The sequence below is a fragment of the Melospiza georgiana genome, chromosome 21 (genome assembly GCF_028018845.1).
Source record: "Melospiza georgiana isolate bMelGeo1 chromosome 21, bMelGeo1.pri, whole genome shotgun sequence".
In the NCBI taxonomy this organism is placed as follows: Eukaryota; Metazoa; Chordata; class Aves; order Passeriformes; family Passerellidae; genus Melospiza; species Melospiza georgiana.
The window spans coordinates 7,390,448-7,411,326 of record NC_080450.1 but is presented as its reverse complement, the minus strand read 5'-3'; the positions used below and the strand labels follow the sequence as shown (position 1 = coordinate 7,411,326).

Sequence of the window (20,879 nt, the reverse complement as noted above, 5' to 3'; positions counted from 1 at the left end):
TAAGGAGACAGTTTGGGGGTAAGGAGATGGTTCAATATGAAACCACAGAGGAATATCAGAGCAGCAACAGAATATTTTGGACTGTCAGTTAAGCCTTTAAATCCCAGTGGGCCTGTAACAAGAGGAGGAGGCTGTGAGTCAACACCCCAACAGTGGTTAAGAGTGTTTCTAATTAAGATTTCCATCTCAAATTAAGAAAACCATTAGAAAAGTGCTGGGAAAGAGAATTTTGTGAAGGGGGAGCAGCTCCTGCTGGGTCACAGCAAGAAGGAGTTAAAATCACCTGGATCTTGTCTCCCAGGCCTTCCCCTGGTCAGCCACGACTTGCCCAAGTGATTTTTATTTTGCCTGGTGCTGTGGGTTCTGCTCTTGGCATCAAGAGATGTCTGTGAGCCTTTGGGCTGGTGGAGCACAGAATTCAGTGTCTGTGCAGTCTCTTGTGTTCAAACCAATTCTGAGCATTTTAATCTTTCTAAAATGGCAACTAATTATATGGCAAGGGCTATTTTAGAACTTTGGAAACATGTGTGTGTTGGTTTGTGACAGTAATTATCAGATAGACAATGTAACTCTTAACAGATTTCTTTAATGGCAAACATGCACATGAAATTCAGCTTTCAGTCAAGCACAGTTAATTATTGGAGGCTCCACCAAAACCAAAGTTATTTGTCTAAGTAAAAAAAGGAGGAAAGTTTTGGAGAAACAGACTTTTTGGCTGCTAGCTGGGGTCAGAGGAAAATTCTTATTCAATATTTTAATTTTTTTTAAACTCCTGGTTGCATTTATGAAAAGTTGGAACAGTTCAGTTGCATGCAGCTCCCTTCCCTTGTTACCATCTGACAGTGTGTTAAGGGAAACCTTCTGCAGTGTTCTCAAACTGTGATTGTGAAATGTTAACTTTTCTGTGACCCTCCAGTTTTTCTTTCTTTTCTGGCTAAAATATTCTCCAGGGCTTTAGAAAGAAGATGAGCTAATTCTCTCTTGAGTCAGATAGAAAGGCAAGGGAGGGCACTTACACTTGGGAGTGTATGTGTGTGGTGAATTACTTTTAATATTTAAAATGTGATATAGAAATTAGAATTGATGTGTTTTACAATGACTGGTATTCAAACTACTCTGTCAAAGCCTGTAGCACTCTTTGCTCAATATCCAGGGATTGATTTAAAACATTAAGACAATTTTAAGAATGATCCTATTAACTCCATATGAAAGGAGCAGCTTTTTAAAATCATGGATTGGGGGAAAAGATTATTGGAATATGTGTTCTTGCAGTGATGTGTTGTTGTGACTCTCTTCCCTCTCACTTCAAAAATATCTGTGCACATACACATGTGGACGTTGAAGTTAGAAGGAAAATTCTTGTATATCCTGCAGGATAATCTGAGTTCAAATGTCAGTTTGTCTTTTACTCATCCCAGGCAATCCACAGGAGAAAGGCTCTGTTGTAATTCCGTGGTCAGGGGCAGTTTGGCTGCAGCTAAAATTGCTCTGCAGTATATTTAGCAAAAGTAGTTCTTTGTTTGGCTTTTTAAAGAGATTTTCTGGAAGGAGCCATGTGGGGTCTCTGAAGTGTTGTGGTGGCAGTGGGGCTGCTGGAAGAATTGCAGCTCAAGCATTGGAAATAATCTGGAAAAACAGAAGATGTCATTCCCTGTGGGATTTGGCACTCTGCTCCATCACCATGGTTCAAAGGGCACTTTCTCTGTGTAAAAGAATCTCCTAATTATACATCTGGCCCACAGTGATGTATATTTCTTATGGCTGCATAAAACCCCTCAGTCTGTGGAGATCAGATGTACAATGCTGGTCTTTCTCCAGTGCACAAACCCTGCAGTTGCAGGAGTCAGGATATAATTTTGATATAATTTCATTACTGTTGAACTACATTACATTCTAAATTTTGTTTAAGCACAGAATGTCCTGTGATTCCTTTTCCCCCTAAAGAGTGAAAATTACATTTTAAAGTGGTATAGAAATTGTAAGTAAAGCTTTAAAAAAAAAAAAGGAGCAACGTATTCTAAACTCTTAAAGTTCCTCCCAGGCAGTACCAAAGCTGTGTTACTGTGTAGATCTCACAAACAAAAATACTGGGATGTTAGTTAGATGATATTCTAAAACATCTGGTTACTGGGACAAATTGTATGCAAATCAATGCATATTTGGTGGAAGAAAGAGGCCCCAAATCCTCTTTTCTTGGTTGAGAGTTCTTGAGCAAAATACACTTGAGAATAATTCCAGGCATTCTTTTCTTACAGAGCAAAATAGTGTGAATGATGATATTCCTGCTTCATGTAAGGCGTCCCTGCTGAAAGTACAAACCAGAGCCCTGATGTGGGTCAGGTGTCTCAATCACTGTTGTGTAGCTGAGATTTTGGATGTAACAAATGCTCTGTTACAAACTGGGATTAGCTTCAGCTGAATCTTTTTGACCATATCAGCCCCCAAAGCTGGTTTTAGAATTGCTGTAGTTCTGTTCTGCACATCTGCCTGGGAACAGTTTGGTGAAGGGTTGTGTAGAAACCACACCAGGGACCTGCCCTGGTACTGGAGGTTGAACCTTCAGGACTTGAGTTCTCTTGATGCTTTGAGAAGGCTGACCTAGAACAGAGGTTCTAAATCGGGATTTATTAAAAGGATTTCCTCAGTGGATCCACCTTGGGCAGCATAAGAGCCCAGCCAGGGCTGCACCCAAGATGAACCAAAATGGTCCCAAAATGCACACAGGGTCTGTCACTGTGATCAGTTCTGCTCCATTTGCATCTTGCAGTTCATTGTCCCATTCCAGCTTTAGCCCATCCAGTCCCATCCTTGTTTTTCTCTCTCCAGCCCACGGTGTTTGTGCTCTTGGGCTGAGATTTGGGTCATTTGTCCTTCGTACCCAGCTGGAGCAGGAATTGTTTTGTCTCCCTGCTCTGTGCACAGAGCTCACCATCCCCTCATGTGAACCCAGACCCACACACTAAAGCAGCACAGAACCTGAAAAATACAAAAGCCAAAACCTGAGGCATCACTGTCACCAGGTGCAGGGTGCCTTGAGCTCTGTTCTGTGCTCTGTTCATCTCCTGTCCCTGCAGGATCTGCTCTTGCCCTCAGTGTTGGGGCAGTCACACCTTGGCAAACCCTGGTTTTGCTGTTCCATAAGAACAAGGTCAGTCTCAGGCCTCCTCTTAAATTTGGATCCAAAGTTGTCCCAGTTCCAGCCCATTAACCTCCTAATTTCCTCTCCCAGTCCTTATGGAACCCCAGGGAAAGGTAAATGTCACATGTTTGATGCAGTGTGAATTTGTGTTCTGCATAGATGGGGAAGACATTTGGAAATATTCTTCTCTTCAAATACTCAGGAGCATTAAGATTACAGCTCAGATACTGAGGCTGGGACAGAAGGAGCTCACCTGAGGAGGAAATAAGGATTTAACCTGCTCATGTCGTGTTGTTATGCTGGAGTTTCTGCCACTATTGGGAAAATGCCCCATTTTTCAATCTGCTAAGCAGTTACATGATGGATTATCCACACCTGTACAGAAGTACAAGTACAAGTATTTTTTAATTACTTGTGCTGTCCTCATTCTCCAGTGTTTCTGATATCCTGCAGCTCTGCCTTGCTTTGGCGCAGCTCTGGAGCGCCCCACCTGGAGCTGTGCTTGTTGCCCTTTACTTCCATGCCCTTTCTTGCCTTTTCAAGTCATTTGAATCTGCAGAGGTAGCACTGAGTCATTCAACTTCCTTAAAAAAAATGGTGTGAGACCTCTGAGGATTTAAGACACAAAAGAAATAGGAGAGAAAATGACACCACCTACCTATGATTTTTTTCTGAGATGGGATTTCCTCTGCTTGTTGTTGATCTCTGCTCTTGGAAGGTGTAAAGAAAAATATTTGTTATTTATTTATGATAGTCTTAAATGCACAGATTGTTTTAATAATCTATGTATATTATACAGATATATTAGTATAATATATATATTATACTAATATAATAGTATATTATATTAGTATAGATATTTGTATATCTATTATTAGATATTAGTACAGATGTTACTGAGATTTGACTCTCATTCTGAAACTCAGAATAACTGAATAATTTCTGCAAATTGCTTGACCATTTCAAAGAAATATTTCTGCTCCTGCCCTGCCCAGGATGTTTCAGTACAGAACAAAGTGTGAGGGTTGTTCCTGTGCTGCTTCCCAGGATTGCTGGGCTGTGCTGTTTGCAGGCTGAAGCTTTGGGAAAATAGTTCAGAGTTTTGAGCCAAGGCTGAATTGTTTCTTATTCTTGGGTACTGATGCACTCATAAATGTTACTGATATGAGCTTTGTTAGATAAAATGTTTAAATATAGATTCCTCTATTTGCTTTTGGGAAGACACTTGTGATGTTTCTCATTCTCATCCAATGTTTTATTTTCTTTCCTTGATAAAGTGGTCAGGCTTCTGAGGAAAAGGGGATTCCCACAGAGGCTGTGCCTGCTCCCCTTCCACAGCAGCTCTGGGAGGGAGTTTGCCAGCTTAAAAAGCAAAAAATCCAAAAGTTTGCCAGCTTAAAAAGGAGAAAAACCCAAAAGTTCACCAGCTTAAAAAGGGAAAAACCCCAAAATTTTGTCGACTTAAAAAGGAAAAAACCACAAAAGTTTGCCAACTTGGAAAAAACCCCAAAATTTTGCCAACTTAAAAAGAGAAAAAACCCAAAAGTTTGCCAGCTTAAAGAGGAAAAAAACCAAAAAGTTTGCCAACTTAAAAAGGAGAAAAACCCCAAAGTTGTCAACTTGAAAAGGAGAAAACCCCAAAAGTTTGCCAGCTTAAAAAGGAACAAAAACCCCAAAAGTCTGCCAGCTTAAAAAGGAGAAAAAACCCCAAAAGTCTGCCAGCTTAAAGAGGAAAAAACCCCAAAAGTTTGCCAGCTTAAAAAAGAGAAAAACCTGAAAGTTTGACAACTTAAAAAGGAAAAAACCTCAAAAGTTTGTCAGCTTAAAAAGGGAAAAAAGTCAAAAGTTTGCCAGCTTAGAAAGGAAAAAAACCCAAAAAACCCCAACTTTCCTTGGAAATGGGCTAGTGCAGGAAATGCAGCCATGGTCAGTTGGGTTTGGTGCTGCTTTGTGCCCTTTGTGCTGCTGCAGGGCAGGGCTGGAGCCCCTGTTTGTGGGGCAGTGGCTTTTTCCTGTCCTTCACTGGAGGTTCCTGGTGTTGTGTTGCAGCTCAGATACTCTGCCCAGAGCCTGTTTGACCACATGAAGAAGATCCAGAGTGACCCCAGTGCTTTGGGCAGTTTTTGTGAGACGCTGCTGAAGGTCTTTGAGGACAACCTGCGCAATGACCGGTACTGCTCGTCCTTGGCTCTTTTCCCTTTAAGCCTTCTTCCCTTTCCTTCCCCTTTTTCCCTTCCCTTTTGCAAGTCAGATCTGTGGCACATCCAGTGAATGCCCAAGGCTCATGAATTTGCTTTAATAGAGCTGTTGGTACAGCAGAACGTGTGGTAAAATATGAAACCAAGGAGTGATGGCAAAATATTCTGCACATTCAAGTTTTAAATCATGGAAGGGTTTGGGTTGCAGGGGACTCAAAACTCATCCAATTCCAGTCCCCTGGCAAGGGCAGGGACACCTTCCACAAGCCCAGGTTGCTCCAAGCCCCATCCAACGAGGCCTTGGAAACTTCCAAGGATGGGGCAGCCACAGGACAATCTGTGCCAGGGCCTCTCCACCCTCACAGGGAAGAATTTCTTCCCAATATCCCATCTAAACCTGCTCTTTTTCAGTTTGAAGCCATTCTCCCTTGTTCTGTTGTATAAATCAAACACTAAATAAATAATATAAATGTATAATGTAGAAATACTAATGTATATTAGCTTTTATATTATTATTTATATTAATAATTATCTATATTGATTATTTATATTATTTATGTTATTTTATTACAGTATTATATTATATTATATTATATTATATTATATTATATTATATTATATTATATTATATTATATTATATTTCTATTTTATTATATTATTATAATATCATAATATAATATTATAATATAATATTGCAATGTAATATTATAATATAATATTATGATAGTACTATAATATTTATTGTGTTATATTATTTATATTATTAATATAATCTATATTATTTATATTAATGCATAAATAAAAATACTATTGTATTGTTATTTTGTTTCTTGTCTCAAGTGTTGAAAACATGGCTGTGGTTATTCCAGCTGACAAGTGTTGGTTCATTTGGTGCTGTAACTTCTGGTACAGTCTGTGGAATGCATTGTTCATACTCTAGAAAACAGATTAATATTTTCTAACACTGTCAGTTGTGTTTTCAGGACCCTGCAAATGTAAAGCAGGGGAGTTGTTAATTAGGTTTTTTCCTTTTTGGCTGAGAGGGAATGTCCCCATTCAGCCAACACACACAAGGTACTGAGCAACCCTCCTCTGTGTAAATCAAAGTTCTAATTTCCCGTGTGTAGATATGTAGGAAGTTTCCTTCTTTGCCTCTGATTCAAAATAGTATATATCTGTATGCCAAGCAGTGTGTTTACCTTGTTTTGAATAATTTTCTTTCCTCAGGGTGTCTGTGCCTCTGCTGACAATGCTGGACCAGATGCTGGCAAATGGCTGCTTTGATATGTTCACTGAGCAGGAGAAGTAAGTGTTGCTGGAAGTTTCTTTGGTTTATTCCCCACTGTGCATCAGAGCTCCTCAGTCTTGCCCTGGGGGTGCACAGGGCTCCAGTGTGAGTCTATATTGCAATGCTTTAACTGTCCTCAAGTGGGACAAACAGCCTTGAAAGGGTCTTGGTAAAATCCTTAAGTCTCTTGTCTGTGTAGAATTCTGTCACTTGTTCCCTGTTTGACAGCCAGGCCATTAATCAAATTAAATTTGCATGTTTCACCTGGGATTCTTGGACCAGTGTCAGATCCATTCTTCATTTTCCAGCTTCCTAAATCCCTGCTGGTTGGAGCACATTCCTTGCTGTACTGGGAGCCCTGAGCACTGGCATTGTCCTGTGTGGTGCTGCAGAACCCTCTGTGCCCATGGCTCCCCCAGTCCCACTGCTTTGCTTAATGTGAACATCTCCAAAGATGTTAATTAAAATTCTAATAATAATAAAAAAGTCATGTCCCAGCTCTTCCACTCTGAGCTCAGTCCTGTGGAAAGTGTTCAGTTTAGGAACAGATAAATATGAGTGAGATATTCCAGTGTGAAATCATGGGGTTTTGCAGATGTTTCAGAAAAGAATTATTTGAATTTTGGTAATATTAAAATCTATTCCACAAGCTCTCCCAGGCAGCATCTTGGCACATCTGCAGGTATTTACAGAATTGTGCAATGTAGATCCTGCAAGCACAGATACTGCATTGGGAACTTATTGATTCAAGAACTGCTCACAGCAGATAAATCTGAAGAGCCTTCATCATTCTGAAAGTTTTGATTAAGCTCACTCTTGTCTTGAAGTGTGGTTTTAGATAATATTTCTGAAATTGCACTTGGCAGTCCCTGTTTGAATGAGAATTTAAAGTGAGTCAAGGACAGATGGAGTGAATATTGTTCAGTTTGATAATTGTGCCACTGATCTGGGGCTTCCACACAGGCTCCAGCCATCCCTGCTGGGGAAGGTGAGAGATTATGGGTGGAAATTCCAGTCAAAGTCTTGTCTCCCAGGTCACTGAACAGAAACCCAGTGGTAGCAGCAATTCCTTTGCTGTGTGAGTGACTCACACTCAGCCCTGTGGTGCCATTGTGATGCTTTGTGTAAAAGCCTGGAATAAAATCCAGGGCTATTATGGGGGGAAAGATTTTGAAGCTGATCCAGATGTATTTGCCTCCAGTCTGATGATGAAACCAAAAAAAGAGAATGAATAATGAAGCAGCCAAGTGGATCATGCTGATGTCAAGGGAGTGAAATGCTGGCCTGGGGTGCAGAACTTGTGACCATGCAGAGCCAGGAAGGGCAGAGCAGGGGGGAAGTGGCAGGCAGGTAAAAGATGGAGAGTTTCATTCCTGCAGTTATGGATGATGGAGAGTTTCATTCCTGCACATGTCAGAGTTTGGGGATGTGGGTGTCTCCTGGTGCAGAGCTGGCCATGGGTGAGTTACTGTGCTGCTTTAGAGGGCTCTGCCATGCTCTGTGTGTGGATCAACACATGGTGGGGGAGCTCAAAATTCCCTTTCATGCATTTTGTTACTCTGCTAGGTCCTTTGGGTGTAGTTAGGGATGAATCCACTGCTCCAAGGCCTGCCTGCCCCTGCTGTTGGATGCCACCTGCTCCTTTTTGAACAGAAAAGCCTGACTTTGGGTCTGCTCTCTGGAATGGAACCATTTACTCCCTTTCCAGAGCAACCTTCATAAAAATGTGTAAGAACATCACAGGGTGGGTGGGAAAATAGGGACTCTGTTTGGTGGCATGGAAAGGCCACAAGTGCCTGCAGTGTCAGGTGGTTTTATGTCCAGTGTGCCTGAAATGCAAGTTGAGATACAAGCATGTATCTCATGTATTTTTCCTTGGGATGTTCAGCTCCCATTTCATTTCCTTCCCTCATTATTTTTTTACCACGTTGGGCTGAGTGGAGTTTTAGCAAAGGAATTGGCATGTAGGATGTCTGTCAGGATTATACCTAAACCAGCCACCAAACAGGCAACTGCTGCATTGTAAAAAAGTGTTTGCACATGCATTTTGAGGTTTGAAATGGAAACTGTGCTCTCCCACACATTTATTTTCTAATAAAACATCCACAGTCCAGAATGGGAAATATCCAACAGTGCTTCATTTAACCAGGATTAGGAGCAGGATCAGTTTGACCCTTGTGAGTGCTCCAGTTAAAACCAGTTGCCACAGGGTGTCACTCCTGCCTTGCACAGGTGGAACCCACCAGGCATTTTCCTGCTTTTTCACACCCTGCAGCTTGTACAGTTTGGAATATAAAGCTCAACATTTCTGGTGTGGTTCTGCAGCTGAATCTCAGTGTTTGGGAAGCTCTGTGTGCTTGCTGTGTGATCTCTGTGCAGAAGGACAAGTGAGCCCTGGTGTTCCTCTTCTCTCTCCTGGTTTGGATGTTTGTGCTCAGGGAAGGTGGATTTACCTTATGTGGAACAGCAGGGATGGGGAGTGTAGGGTGAATATCTGTCCTGTGGGGCTGGAAATGAATCAGCTTCATCCCCAGGGTCATCAGATGGCTTTCAGAACTGGCTTGGCTCAGGGAAAAGAGCTGCTGTCAGGAATATTCGAGTTGTTGTTTCCTACCTGTCCTGAGGTGACATCAACCTGCTTGTCCCTCCTGCAGCCAGGAATGGTTTGTGGCACTGCAGTGAATGGCACTGGAGAGATGCTGTGGGTGAAAAGTGCCCTTCTCCCATGGGCTTGAGGGCTTTCCTCAGTCCCACCAGTGCCAAAATAGGGAGGGAAGAGAGGGAAGGAGGGAGGGAAATAGGAAGGGAATAGGGAAGGAAATGGGGAGGGGAATAGGGAGGAAAATAGGAAGGGAAATAAGGGAATAGGGAGGGAAATAGGAAGGGAAATAAGGGAATAGGGAGGGAAATGGGGAAAGAAATAGGAAGGGAAATAGGGAGGGAAATAGAAAGGAATGGGGAGGGAAATAGGGAGTGAGTAGGGAGGGGAATAGGAGGGAAATTGGGAGGGAATAGGGTGGGAAATAAGGAGGGAATAGAGAAGGGAATAGGAAGGGAATAGGGAAGAAAATAGGAAGGAATGAGGAGGAAAATGGGGAGGGAAATAGGGAGGGAATAGGGAGTGAATAGAGAGGGAAGTAGAAAGGAATGGGGAGGGAAATAGGAAGGGAATATGGAGTGAAGAGGGAAGGAAATAGGGAGTGAATAGAGAGGGAAATAAGAAGGAAATAGGAAGGGAATAGGGAGGGAATAAGAGGAAGGTTTCTCCTGGCAGCAGGCAGGTGGGTGCTGGGCTGAAGTGTTGGGGATGCTGCAGCATCACTGACTGACTGCTGCTCCCACCAAGCAGGGCAGCAGAGCCTTCAGGTCTGTGCTCACACAGCCCAAACCCTCCTGATTCCATCCCTGGGCAGTTTGTGGAGCTGCTCTGGTGGCAGTGCAGGGAGTTTGTGGGTTGGGGACTGCTGGAGGCAGCGGGCACAGCTTGGAGCAGAGCTCTCAGAAATGCTCTCTGGGCTGCTGGAGCTCTCCAGAGGCTGCCTTGAAAGCACAGAGGTACCTGGATGGTGGGAGGACCCTTGAGGGCAGGGAGGACAGAGGAGAGAGAGCTGAGGCCACTGGCAGAGCTGGCATTGGAGTGTCACTGCTCACTGTGGTGCAGGGTCCTGCTGCTCAGTGGATGAGGGATCCCCAGTGCTGCTGGGGCTGCCCTGGGGGCTGCTGGCTCCTCAGAAGTGTGGTAAGATGGGAATGATACTCAGGGCCATGAAAACAGAACAGCCTTGGAATGGCAGCTCAGGGTCTTGTGCTCTCTGGGGTAATAAATGGCATTTCTCTCTCCTACATCTATGTACTTTACACACTAACAGCAACACCCATGTATTCTGCTTTTTTCTGGTGATCTTGCAGTGCTTTAAGGAAGTCTGTGTCCCCACGTATCCATGATAATTTCCATGTGTCCATGCTCCCCTGGATTGGTTTTAAGCAGTTTTCCTGCTCTTGCATGAACAGCTGTGCAGCAGGAAGCAGGCAGGGGCTGGTGGCAGCTGCACCCTGGCAGTGGCACTGCTGAGACCCAGCTCACCTCTGGCAGTGCCACATGTCCCCAGTTCACAGAATGCACAGAGAACTTTCCTTCCCCAGGGCTGATGCTGTTCCTGCTGGCACAGTGCCCACACAGGAGAAGGAATTTTCTCAATTTCCTTTACAGAGGCCAAGCTATTTGAGTCATTTGAGATCACACACAGGTTAAGTTTGGTTATTGCAAATGTAGAATTGGCAACCAACAGAAAGGAAAGTGCATCTGTTTTAAACACAAAAATGCTGCTCATGAGGTTCCATGTTTTAAATTTGTTCCAGATGCTCTTGTTCCAATTGGTCTTTTTGTTGCTCCCCTTCTCAGTTTTGTCCCTGCTGTTCAACCAGTTTAAATCTCACCTAATTCACTGACTGGCCTGGCCTGTGCTGAGAGGCAGGCATGCACTGCAGGGATTGCAATTAGCTCTGTGCACAGGGAATTTGTGTAATTGGGGAGGGAGGAGGAGAAATTCCACCAAGGTAAGACAAAATATACCTCAGCATTCAGAGAGCTCTTCCCTCTCCAACCCAGACCAATCCATGCCTGTAGACACACACAGACTCGTTCATGCAGATGTCTGTTGTTCTGTCATGTGTAGAATTCTTTACCTCAGTTTACCATGGTTTGTTGTTCACTTTTTTTAAATAGTTCACTGTTTGCCAGTACATGCCAGGATTTTGTTACAAATTTTTAAGAAGTCATTAAAAACCACTAACTCTTGTCTGGAAGACTCTACAGAACAAGGCACGTTACCTTAACAAAACATCTTGGCACTGCTATAAACATCTTATTTTAAATGTTCTGCCCTTCAACAGATGACAGTACCCAGCTTTCTTCAATAGTTTTTATCCACAGCTCTGAATTGCAGTAGTAGAAAATGAATGTTGCTATTTTTGCTTTCTGCTTCCCATACACAATGCAATGAGGTTTCCAAAATACACAGCCTCAAAGTTATTGTGCTCACTAGACAAATATGAAATAGTTTCTTTTGCATCTATGGCACTTCAGCCTTGAGTGTGGCAAGTAAGAGATTAAATAATTTGAACTGAAATAAAAGCATTAGTCCCTCTTTCCTTCTCTTAAATAGATCCTTGGAATAACTAACAGCACTTGTGTTTGTACGAGTGTCTGGGAAAGAGCTGTGAGAATCACGTTTCCCAGACTGTGTGGAAAAAGAAAAGAATTTGCTAAATATATTTAAAGATGGCTTCATGGCCTGTCCATGTAATAGAACTGTGAGCCCTCTGTTTAATTACGTTGTCTGGAATCACTGAAGGAATTTGGGCTGTGAAATGGTGGGGTAGCTAAGAACAACATTCATCCCCTTTATGTAAATTTGGTTGCAGACCTTAGGGAATGACCATGATGATTTGGGCTGTAAAATGGAGTAGTTATGAACAGCATTCATCCCCTTTTATGTAAAGTTTGGTTGGAGACCTTAGGGAATGACCACGATGATACACAGACTGAGTAACTGTTATTTGGCCAGAGGATAATGTAATTCCTGACATGGTATTTCTGATCATTCCACACTGCTTAAACACAAGCCATGGCAAGGCCGTTATCCTGCATGGACTGAACCTGTTTGGCTAAGAGGAGTTCACTCCTCAGCACACAGATAATAGCAATGTAAATAATTAATAATTAAATTATTAAATAATAATAAGGCTCAGGAACGTGGTGGCCAAACTCCCCTGAGCTGCTGGGGGGAAGCAGAAACCAGCCTGCAGTGTGTCTTGCCTTGCCTGGAATGTTATTTTGGCATCCTGACAATCATGAAATGTCTTTGAAATTCTGCTGAAACCTTCTGCTCATCTTTTTTTCTTTCTTTCTTTCCCATTCTCAGCCATCCCTTCCCAGTGAAGTTGTTCACTCTCTGTAAAGAAGAGATCAAAAGGTCCAAAGACATCCGGAAGCTTCGCTCCAGCATAGGAGTGTGAGTTAATGAAATCAATCTTTTCTCCCAGAAATGAGGAGTATTTCACTTACCAGATGGAACACTGAGGTCTGGTTCATGTGGAATTTAAATGGAAAATACACACAGATACATGTGATTGAAGGCTGTGGGAGTCTCATAGTTCTGGATGGTTGAAGTGAAACATATGATGTGATAAAGTTGAACAAGGTTTAAAATTTTCATAGTCCTTAAGATGCTTAAAGGGAGTAATTTGCTTTTTCTTTGTAGAGAAAGAAAAAAAAAAAGGGAATAATTTGCTTTTTCTTTTTCCCCTCCCTGTTTTTTTCCCAATGTCTATCTTCATCCTAGTTCTCAAAACTTACTTGTGCAGTTATAACACAAGTTATAACTGATTTTATAATCTGTTATGAAACAAAAGTTATAATCTGATTTTTTTTCTGATATTTTCTAGATTTTGTGGGCTGATTCAATTTCAAGGAGACATGAGAGAGAAAGTTTTCTTCCAGTTGTTTCTCCTCCTTTGCCATCCCTTCCCTATAGTAAGTACTGAAGACTTTGCACATTGAAAAATTGACAAATGAAAAAGAATTTTACAAATGAAAAATAATTCAAATGTGATTTTTGGTGGCTTGTCCTTGTACACTGAGATGCAGACAGTGTGCTGAACTGTTGGTAAGAGAAGAAGACTGAAAAAACCAAAAGTCCTGTTCATTTCTTAATTCTGGCACAGAACTTTTTAGGGGATCAGGGGGATCCTCAGGGGGGTTTCCACAATGGGGCACTGCCCAGGGAATGGGCACAGCCATGAGGCTGCTTTGGACACCAGGGATGGACAGGGTGGTCCTGCACAGGACCATCCCCAGGGTGTGACTCCTGGGAATGCAGGAGCTGGCCTGGATGATCTCAGGAGCTGGCCTGGATGATCCCTGTGGCTCCCTTGCCCTCAGCATCCCTGTGACTCTGGCCTGGCTGGTCCTTGTGGGTCCCTGGCTGGTCTCTATGGGTCCCTTGCTGGTCCCTGTGTGTCCCCTGCCCTCAGCATCCCTGTGGCTCTGGCCTGGCTGGTCCCTATGGGTCCCTTGCTGGTCCCTGTGTGTCCCCTGCCCTCAGCATTCCTGTGGCTCTGGCCTGGCTGGTCCCTATGGGTCCCTGGCTGGTCCCTGTGTGTTCCCTGCCCTCAGCATCCCTGTGGCTCTGGCCTGGCTGGTCCCTATGGGTCCCTGGCTGGTCCCTGTGAGTCCCTGTGGGTCCCTGTGTGTCCCCTGCCCTCAGCAGCCCCTGTGGCTCTGGCCTGGCTGGTCCCTGTGAGTCCCTGTGGGTCCCTGTGTGTCCCCTGCCCTCAGCATCCCTGTGGCTCTGGCCCGGATGATCCCTGTGGCTCCCTTGCCCTCAGCAGCCCCTGTGGCTCTGGCCTGGCTGGTCCCTGTGGGTCCCTGGCTGGTCCCTGTGGGTCCCTGGGTGTCCCCTGCCCTCAGCAGCCCCTGTGGCTCTGGCCTGGCTCTCTGCTGCCTCTCCCCATCCCTGCAGATCAGGAAGACCACGGCCAGCCAGGTGTACGAGATGCTGCTGACCTACAGCGACGTGGTGGACCCGGCCATCATGGAGCAGGCCATGGCCATCCTCAGTGACACCAACTGGTGAGTGCAGTGCTGTCCCCAAACAGCCCCTGTGCCCTGGAGGGACCAAAACTGAGTCCCTGTGAAAGCTGTGATAGCTCAGGTTCAGCTCTTTCTTGCTTCCATGACACTCCTCTGCTCTAAAGAGCTCTCCAGGATCCTGGCCCACTGGAAGGGGATGTATAAAATCACCATTAGATAAAGTAAAATAGCCATATTTTTCTAACAACATAAAAAGGGAGGAAATCTTGGAAGTTTTCCACGAAGCAGAGACTGGGCTGTGCAAACAGTCAAACTTCAAGTGCACAGACAGTTTCTTGGCATTTACGAGCACTGGCAGGATTTGGGGAAAGGAAGGATCTCTGCAAGCTGGAAAACAACAGAATTAGCAGAACAGCTCAAATCTCCCATGAAATGTAATTACTCAACATGCTACAAGCCTTGTATTCAAGCAAAGATTTGGAATTGGAGCAGTTTAGATGTTTCCCAGGATAGGATGGCATGAATTAAACAACCACTTCATAGAATGTAATTCTTTTTTTTTTACTTACCTCCTTCCAGGGGCAGGGGGAGAGGGTCCTGTTCTTCACGAGCATGATCCAGTGACTTTTAGAGCAAGAGAATCATTCCATGAGCCCCTTTGCAGTGACAGGAGCAGGGAATTTTGGCACTGGATTTTCTCCTTTCTGCAAATTCTAGCATTGGGCATTATTAGCTGGGCAGGTTTGAGAAAATACAGAATTTTAAGGTAATAATTTGTTTATTCATTTTGCTGCCTTGTTAAACATTTTTCCTTGTCACAGACCTGGCCCAAACAGCAGTAACAGAGAACAGACAAATATAGAAAAATATATAATTTATTTAGTCATTATATTAAATGGCTTTTTGTGTTCATTGACATTTCATGGAAATAAATTTATCCCAGACAAGTTCAAAGAACAAATACACCTTAAGGATGGGTGACAGAGTTGCAGATTGCAGTTACACTGTTTGACTTTTATTTCCGTGCTTGAGCTTAAAGAACTTTATATTTGTGAGAAGTTTATCTGAGTTTATCATTTGCAGGGGTGGCTGCTGCTCTTTTTCTGAATTTTCCAGTACAAAACTGGAACAGGAGTCTCAGGTTGGAAGGAGTGGTTGCCAGCAGTTCTGCTGTGGTTACAGTTCCTTGTTTAATGCAGGTGGAAGTTTAGGATTGTGTTGGGTGTGACTCAGAGCTCCATGAGCAAACCTGCATTTAAGGGCAGGCTCGCTCAGGAATTGCATAAGGAATTTGTTCCTGACACTGCAGGATGAGCTGAGTGCTGTCCCCAGGGATGGTTCCACTCACAGTGCTACAGGAAAAGCTGTGGAGTTCAGCTCTGCTCATAAACAACTCATTCCTAAATCAAAGCAAAACACTTCCCCAGAAAAACACTCCAGAGAAATGAATATTCTGTTTTCACCCTGTCATTTTTAGGGTGTGCCTGGCTTACACTGGCTTGGAGCAAGCCCTGAGTGCCCTGCTGCACTGTGGCCACTGCTCTGAGATGAAAGACAAAGGGCTCATTTACTCAAAACTTAATTGTTTTATCTTGGTAGATTTGAGCTATTTACAGAAAAAGAGATTTGAAGTTGTTGCTGAGTGTCACAGTGAGCTGCTTGTTTTCCTCAAGCTCTCCCAGTGCTAAAATAATCAGTTTAAATTCTGAATTACCCTAAGTATTAGCAGCAGGAAGCCGAATGAGAATTTGAAGGAGTATGGTAATTACTGGGATGCACATCTTTTCCTTGTTGGGACTCCAGAGACTTTATCATACAATTGTGTCATGCAGAGTTTAAACAAATTACTGTATAAATAATACACTTTGTTTAGCCACAGGGAAATTTCCAGTGGTAAATAAGACAAATTGTCCAAGGTGTGGAAAAAAAAAAAAGGTTGAAGTTATAAATAACTCACCCTTTTTTGCTTTTTCTTTAGAGGGAATGGGAGAGTCTTTTCCAAATCCAATCACTTTAGAGAATAAATTAAATGAACTTCTAATCAAAAAAGTTGTACAAATAAGTGGGGTTTTTTAATATAAAACCCTATAAAAGAATAGTCTTGGACCTTTTATTAGCCAGTGGCTCGTATTAGCTAAAATTAGCCATTTTATTAGACCTGTGGCAGATCTGGTGTGTATTTGTGGTTTATCTGACTTAGGGTGGTACAAAAGTGGTCCTTTAGCCTTCAAATGTGACACAACAAAAAAACCCTTGTCATTTGAAATGTGCATGAAAGGACACATCCATTGTGGTGCAGGGGGGACAGGGATCACTGAGGGTGTTTTATGGATGTTTTATGGATTTTCCTGAATTAACTGGAAATCACCTTTGCTCTCCCAGGGAAGCGGAGCTGCCCGTGGTGAGGGAGAGACGAAACTGCCTCTGCGACCTCATGAAAGTGCCCAGACCCCAGCTGGTGGCCAAGGTGAGGTGGGAATGTGCTCCAGGGGCTGCTTTTTCCATGGAGCTGTCCCTGAGGATGCTCCCAGCCAGCTGCAGCACACGTGGGATGGCTGGAGCTGCTGCCTGAGGCCCTCCCAGCCCCGTTCCAGGGAGCATTCCGGGCTGGCAGCGCCGCATTCCAGACACAGATGTGCAGCCACTGCTCCTCTGCCCTTCCTGGGGAAGGGGAAGCAACAGCAACTTCTCCATTTCAGCAGCAAATGATGGCGTGAGGTGGTGCAGACCACAGCACTGCAGCACTGCCTCTGTGGATGGATAGCATACAAAACATAAAGTGTATATATATACATAAATATATATATATATGTATGTAATGTATATTTTTAGATAGTTTGGACATGCCCACCCAGCTCAGTATTTCAGAAGTACAGAACTTTCTGCTTGGGTAGAGGTTCTAGAAGAGGTTTTTTAGTGTTTTAAAGAATATGTGTTGCTGTGTAGATATAAATATTTATCTTTCTTTAAAGACTCATTCTTAAGACACTATGAATACCCTTCAAAGACCTCCTGCTGCCTCATGGCAGTGTTTTCACTCATTTTCCAGTTTTTACCATCTGCTTCTAGTACAATTTTAAGAAACCTCGGCTAACATTTTTATAATTCTGGGAAACAAGAGTCTGAACCTCCTGCCCAGCAAAGAGTTGTTTTTAGAACAAAAAACTGACCTGAGTGTTGCTGTTCAGTTTTTTAATCGGGTAATAGAAAGGTTATGCTCAAAATAAGAGATCTTACAAGATAAACTCTCTGATCTCAAAAAACTCCTTGTGTCAATCCTTAATTTTTGAAAGCTTAGAGAAGACTGATACTTTAGGAGAGAGCTGTCTCTAGGATAAACAGAATAATAGGAAATATCTAAAATATTAAGAAATAAAAATATCTAAAAATATCTAAAATAGTAAAATAATAAAAATATAATAAATAATAAAAGTATCTAAAATAATAAAATCATAAAATATCTAAAATAATAAGAAATATCTAAATACATCTAAATCCAAGTATCTCCGAGGGAGATATGGCAGGATAAAAAGGAGAATGAAGTTGGCTTCCAGCTGAAATCAATACTTCCTACTCCTTTAAATTTTTGAAATTTGCTGGAGGGTAGTTCAAACCATGGTGTTAAAAGGACTAAATGTTGCAGCTTTATATTTTCTTTTCTGTTTGCATTAGTTAATTACAGGGCTGGGAAGTGCCAGGACAGCAATGCCACAAGGAGCTGCAGTTCCCCCCCGCAAAAAAATGGCTCAAAATCCCAAATTTCCCTCCAGAAAAATTGAGAATGGGAGGGAGGGGGATTTTACCTCCTCCCTGTTGTGCCTGAAGCCCCCCCAGGATGGATCTGAGATGGTCTTGGGTCTGGGGGTAAATCTGGGATCCCAAATCCTGCCCAGGGAAAATGGGGGGCTTTGGAGGGAGGGATCTCCCAAATTCCCAGGAAAAATGGGGAGTTTGGGGTGGTTTTCCACAATTCCTGTGAGAAACAGGAGGTTCCCCCTCAAATTCCCAGGAAAAACAGGTGGTTGGGGTTTTCTTTCCCCTTGTTTCCTGGAAAAAACAAAGTTCTCCAGTTCCCAGAAAAACAGGGAGTTGGGGGTTTGTTCTGAGTGTAAAACTCCCCAGAATCTCCCACCTGCAACCCAAAATTCCCCCCTCACTGGGAATTCCAAGGTGAAGGTGTTGGGTGAGGGGAGCAGGGGGGCTGCCTGCTCCAAGTGACTTTCCCTTTTTTCCCTTTTTTCCCTTTTTTCCCTTTTTTCTTTTTCCTTTTCGTTTCCCTTTCCCTTTTTCTTTCCCTTTCCCTTTCCCTTTCTTTTCCCTTTCTCCCTGCAGAGTTCAGCATAAGGAGAGCAGGTCCTGCTGCTGGGCTGTCCTGGAGCTGCTCAGTGGATCCAGGGTGGGAAGAGGCTGAGCTGTGACATCCTGATCCATCCTGACACCTGAGCACTGCCCTGCTGGGCAGGAGAGGCAGAGCCTGCCTGAAAGCACCCATGTGCCACAGGAAGAAGACAAAAATTCCTTGTTTTCAGTTTTTAATGTTGCTGTCTGGCAGGTTCTTGTCATGCTCTGAGCTGTCTGGTTTGGTGTCAGGGTTTTGTACCTCCCTGAATGGAGCCTGTGCTTGTACACACAGCAAGAATTAAACCTGACCTGCTGCACTGATCTCTTCAAGATTGATTTTTCAGAGGTGAGAATGGCAACACTCAGTGATACTGAAATCATCCTGAGCATCAATTGTCCCTGTGGAAAAGTCTATTCCTATGTCATAGAAAAAAAATCCAGGTTTCACTTCAGCTGATGTCAAAGCCTCTCTTAACAAATAAGCAAATAAACACCTTTAAACAAATAAAGAGCTTAACAGCTCTTTATGTAACTAATTCAGACAAATTAGTTTTGTGATAAACTCAGTTTTGAAGAAGGTGAGGCAGTTCTTCAAGCAGCTCCAGGACTGCTAGGAGACTCCAGACTGCCAGAACTCCAGCTCATTTCTTACCCCCTACAAAATGAAATCACTCTGAAATTGATCTTTAGTGAGCTCAATGTGATGGGAGGCCACATTCTATTGTAATTACACTGTTATTTTATGGCTGTAATTAAATCCCAACAGTAGAACAGTGGCTGTGTGTGTATTGACACCTCTACAAATGTGAAAGGAAGGAAAAATTCAGGCAGAGAAGCTAAAACCAAGCCAGTTTCTCTGTGATGTAAATGCTGCAAACTGCAGGTGTTCACTTCCAACCTGGCTGGCTCACACTCTGTTTGGTTTTGAATAAAGTAACTATAAATGAGATTATTCAATACTTCTTAAGTATTCCTACAAGCTGGACTGGGAGTTGGAATTAGTGGAGCTCACTGACTGTTAATCACAATTTACCAGCAAACTGAGTGATATGCAACAGTAAAAGTAGTAATGCACACAGTAAAAAAACCCCAGTAATAACTACTAATGTGCACAGTAAAAAGTAATGCACACAGCATTACCCTGGTGTAACTGTGACCTCCCTTACAAAAGGGTTACTCAGCCCAAAGATTAAATTAACAAATCCCAAATGACTAAAAAGTTCTAAACCCCTGAAGAATTTGGTTTTCCTGCACCCAGACACACAGGGAGCAGCACTGCCTCACCTTGCTTTAGTTAAAGTGATAATAATCCTTCCCTTCCTTCAGGCTCAGCGTGGCCAGGTTTGTTTCAAAGGCTCCACCTGTCATGTCCTGTGAGGGAAGAAGAAGAAAATGAGCTCAAACTCATTTCAGGCTGTAGTAGGTTGGGGTCACTGATTCTTTAGGCCACAGAAGAAAGTCCCATTTGCAGAACTAAACAATTAAACCACGGCTCAGGAAAGTTTCTATTGAAAAATTCACAGGATTTTGAAAATTTAGCATTCAAATCAGTGTTGGGGGGATATCAGACAGCTCCTCCCTGTGCATTGCTGCTCTGGGGCACACAAAGGCTGCTCAGCCCAGCTCTGCTCTGGTGTTTGCCAACTCTGACATTGGCAGAAAATGGACAAAACAAGGGGTTTGGCTGGATTCTGAGCACTGATTAGGTTGTCTGATAAAACAAGCCCTTCATCAAGCAGATGAAGTACTCTGCAGAGTTAAAGGTGTTTCCTTTTGAGCCCCAGTCAAGTTATCAGGACAGGAACTGGCTACATTTGGTCCTTGAGCAACCTCAGTGATGTCATTAAGAAAACAGGGCAAATTCAGCATTCCTGAGCACTTCCTTCAATCCTGAATTACTGATCTTAAGGAATGTCACAAAAAAAAATCCCCCAAAAAAATTAATGTTTATGTGGTTGGCCCAGAACAGCAAGAGTGAAGTTTTAACTGTGAATGTTTAAGATGGGAAGTTACAGAAAGGGAATCCAACTGGAACTGAAGGAGTGGAAAAAAAATAACCTGCTTTATAGAGGGTTTAAAAAAAACACATAAGAGTCCAGATGCTAAATTAAGTGGGAGAGTTAAAGACAAATCTTTCATTCACAAAGCACAGGAAAAGCCAGGCAGGGCCGTACAATAAGAGATTTAACTACAAATTTTCTGAAAACTTTATACAATCAAACTACTTTAATTGCTGTGACAGAAAAATAAAAATCCCTTTCATTTCCAGCCGTTGGAATCCAAGCCAAGGCAGGGCACAAAGCAGCATTTCCAAGCAT

The 20,879-nt window shown here is 43.0% G+C and overlaps 2 protein-coding genes across 3 annotated transcripts in view; one reads left to right on the top strand and one right to left on the bottom strand.

Annotated features, from left to right (window-relative positions):
• TBCD (tubulin folding cofactor D) overlaps positions 1-18,880 on the top strand; it is a 122,504-nt gene extending 103,624 nt beyond the window's left edge. The window contains exons 34-40 of the mRNA XM_058038844.1: positions 5,189-5,310; positions 6,566-6,643; positions 12,551-12,640; positions 13,074-13,161; positions 14,150-14,259; positions 16,603-16,687; positions 18,553-18,880. Of these exons, the coding sequence (XP_057894827.1) occupies positions 5,189-5,310; positions 6,566-6,643; positions 12,551-12,640; positions 13,074-13,161; positions 14,150-14,259; positions 16,603-16,687; positions 18,553-18,564 (585 nt within the window). The 3' untranslated portion in view covers positions 18,565-18,880. The remainder of the gene's footprint in view (positions 1-5,188; positions 5,311-6,565; positions 6,644-12,550; positions 12,641-13,073; positions 13,162-14,149; positions 14,260-16,602; positions 16,688-18,552) is intronic.
• The window catches only part of B3GNTL1 (UDP-GlcNAc:betaGal beta-1,3-N-acetylglucosaminyltransferase like 1), a 105,419-nt gene continuing 101,237 nt past the window's right edge, over positions 16,698-20,879 (bottom strand). For both annotated transcript variants that reach the window (XM_058038847.1, XM_058038848.1), the window contains exons 12-13: positions 19,846-19,932; positions 16,698-16,970 (exon numbers count right to left, since the gene is read on the bottom strand). In XM_058038847.1, the coding sequence (XP_057894830.1) occupies positions 19,852-19,932 (81 nt within the window). In that variant the 3' untranslated portion in view covers positions 16,698-16,970; positions 19,846-19,851. The remainder of the gene's footprint in view (positions 16,971-19,845; positions 19,933-20,879) is intronic.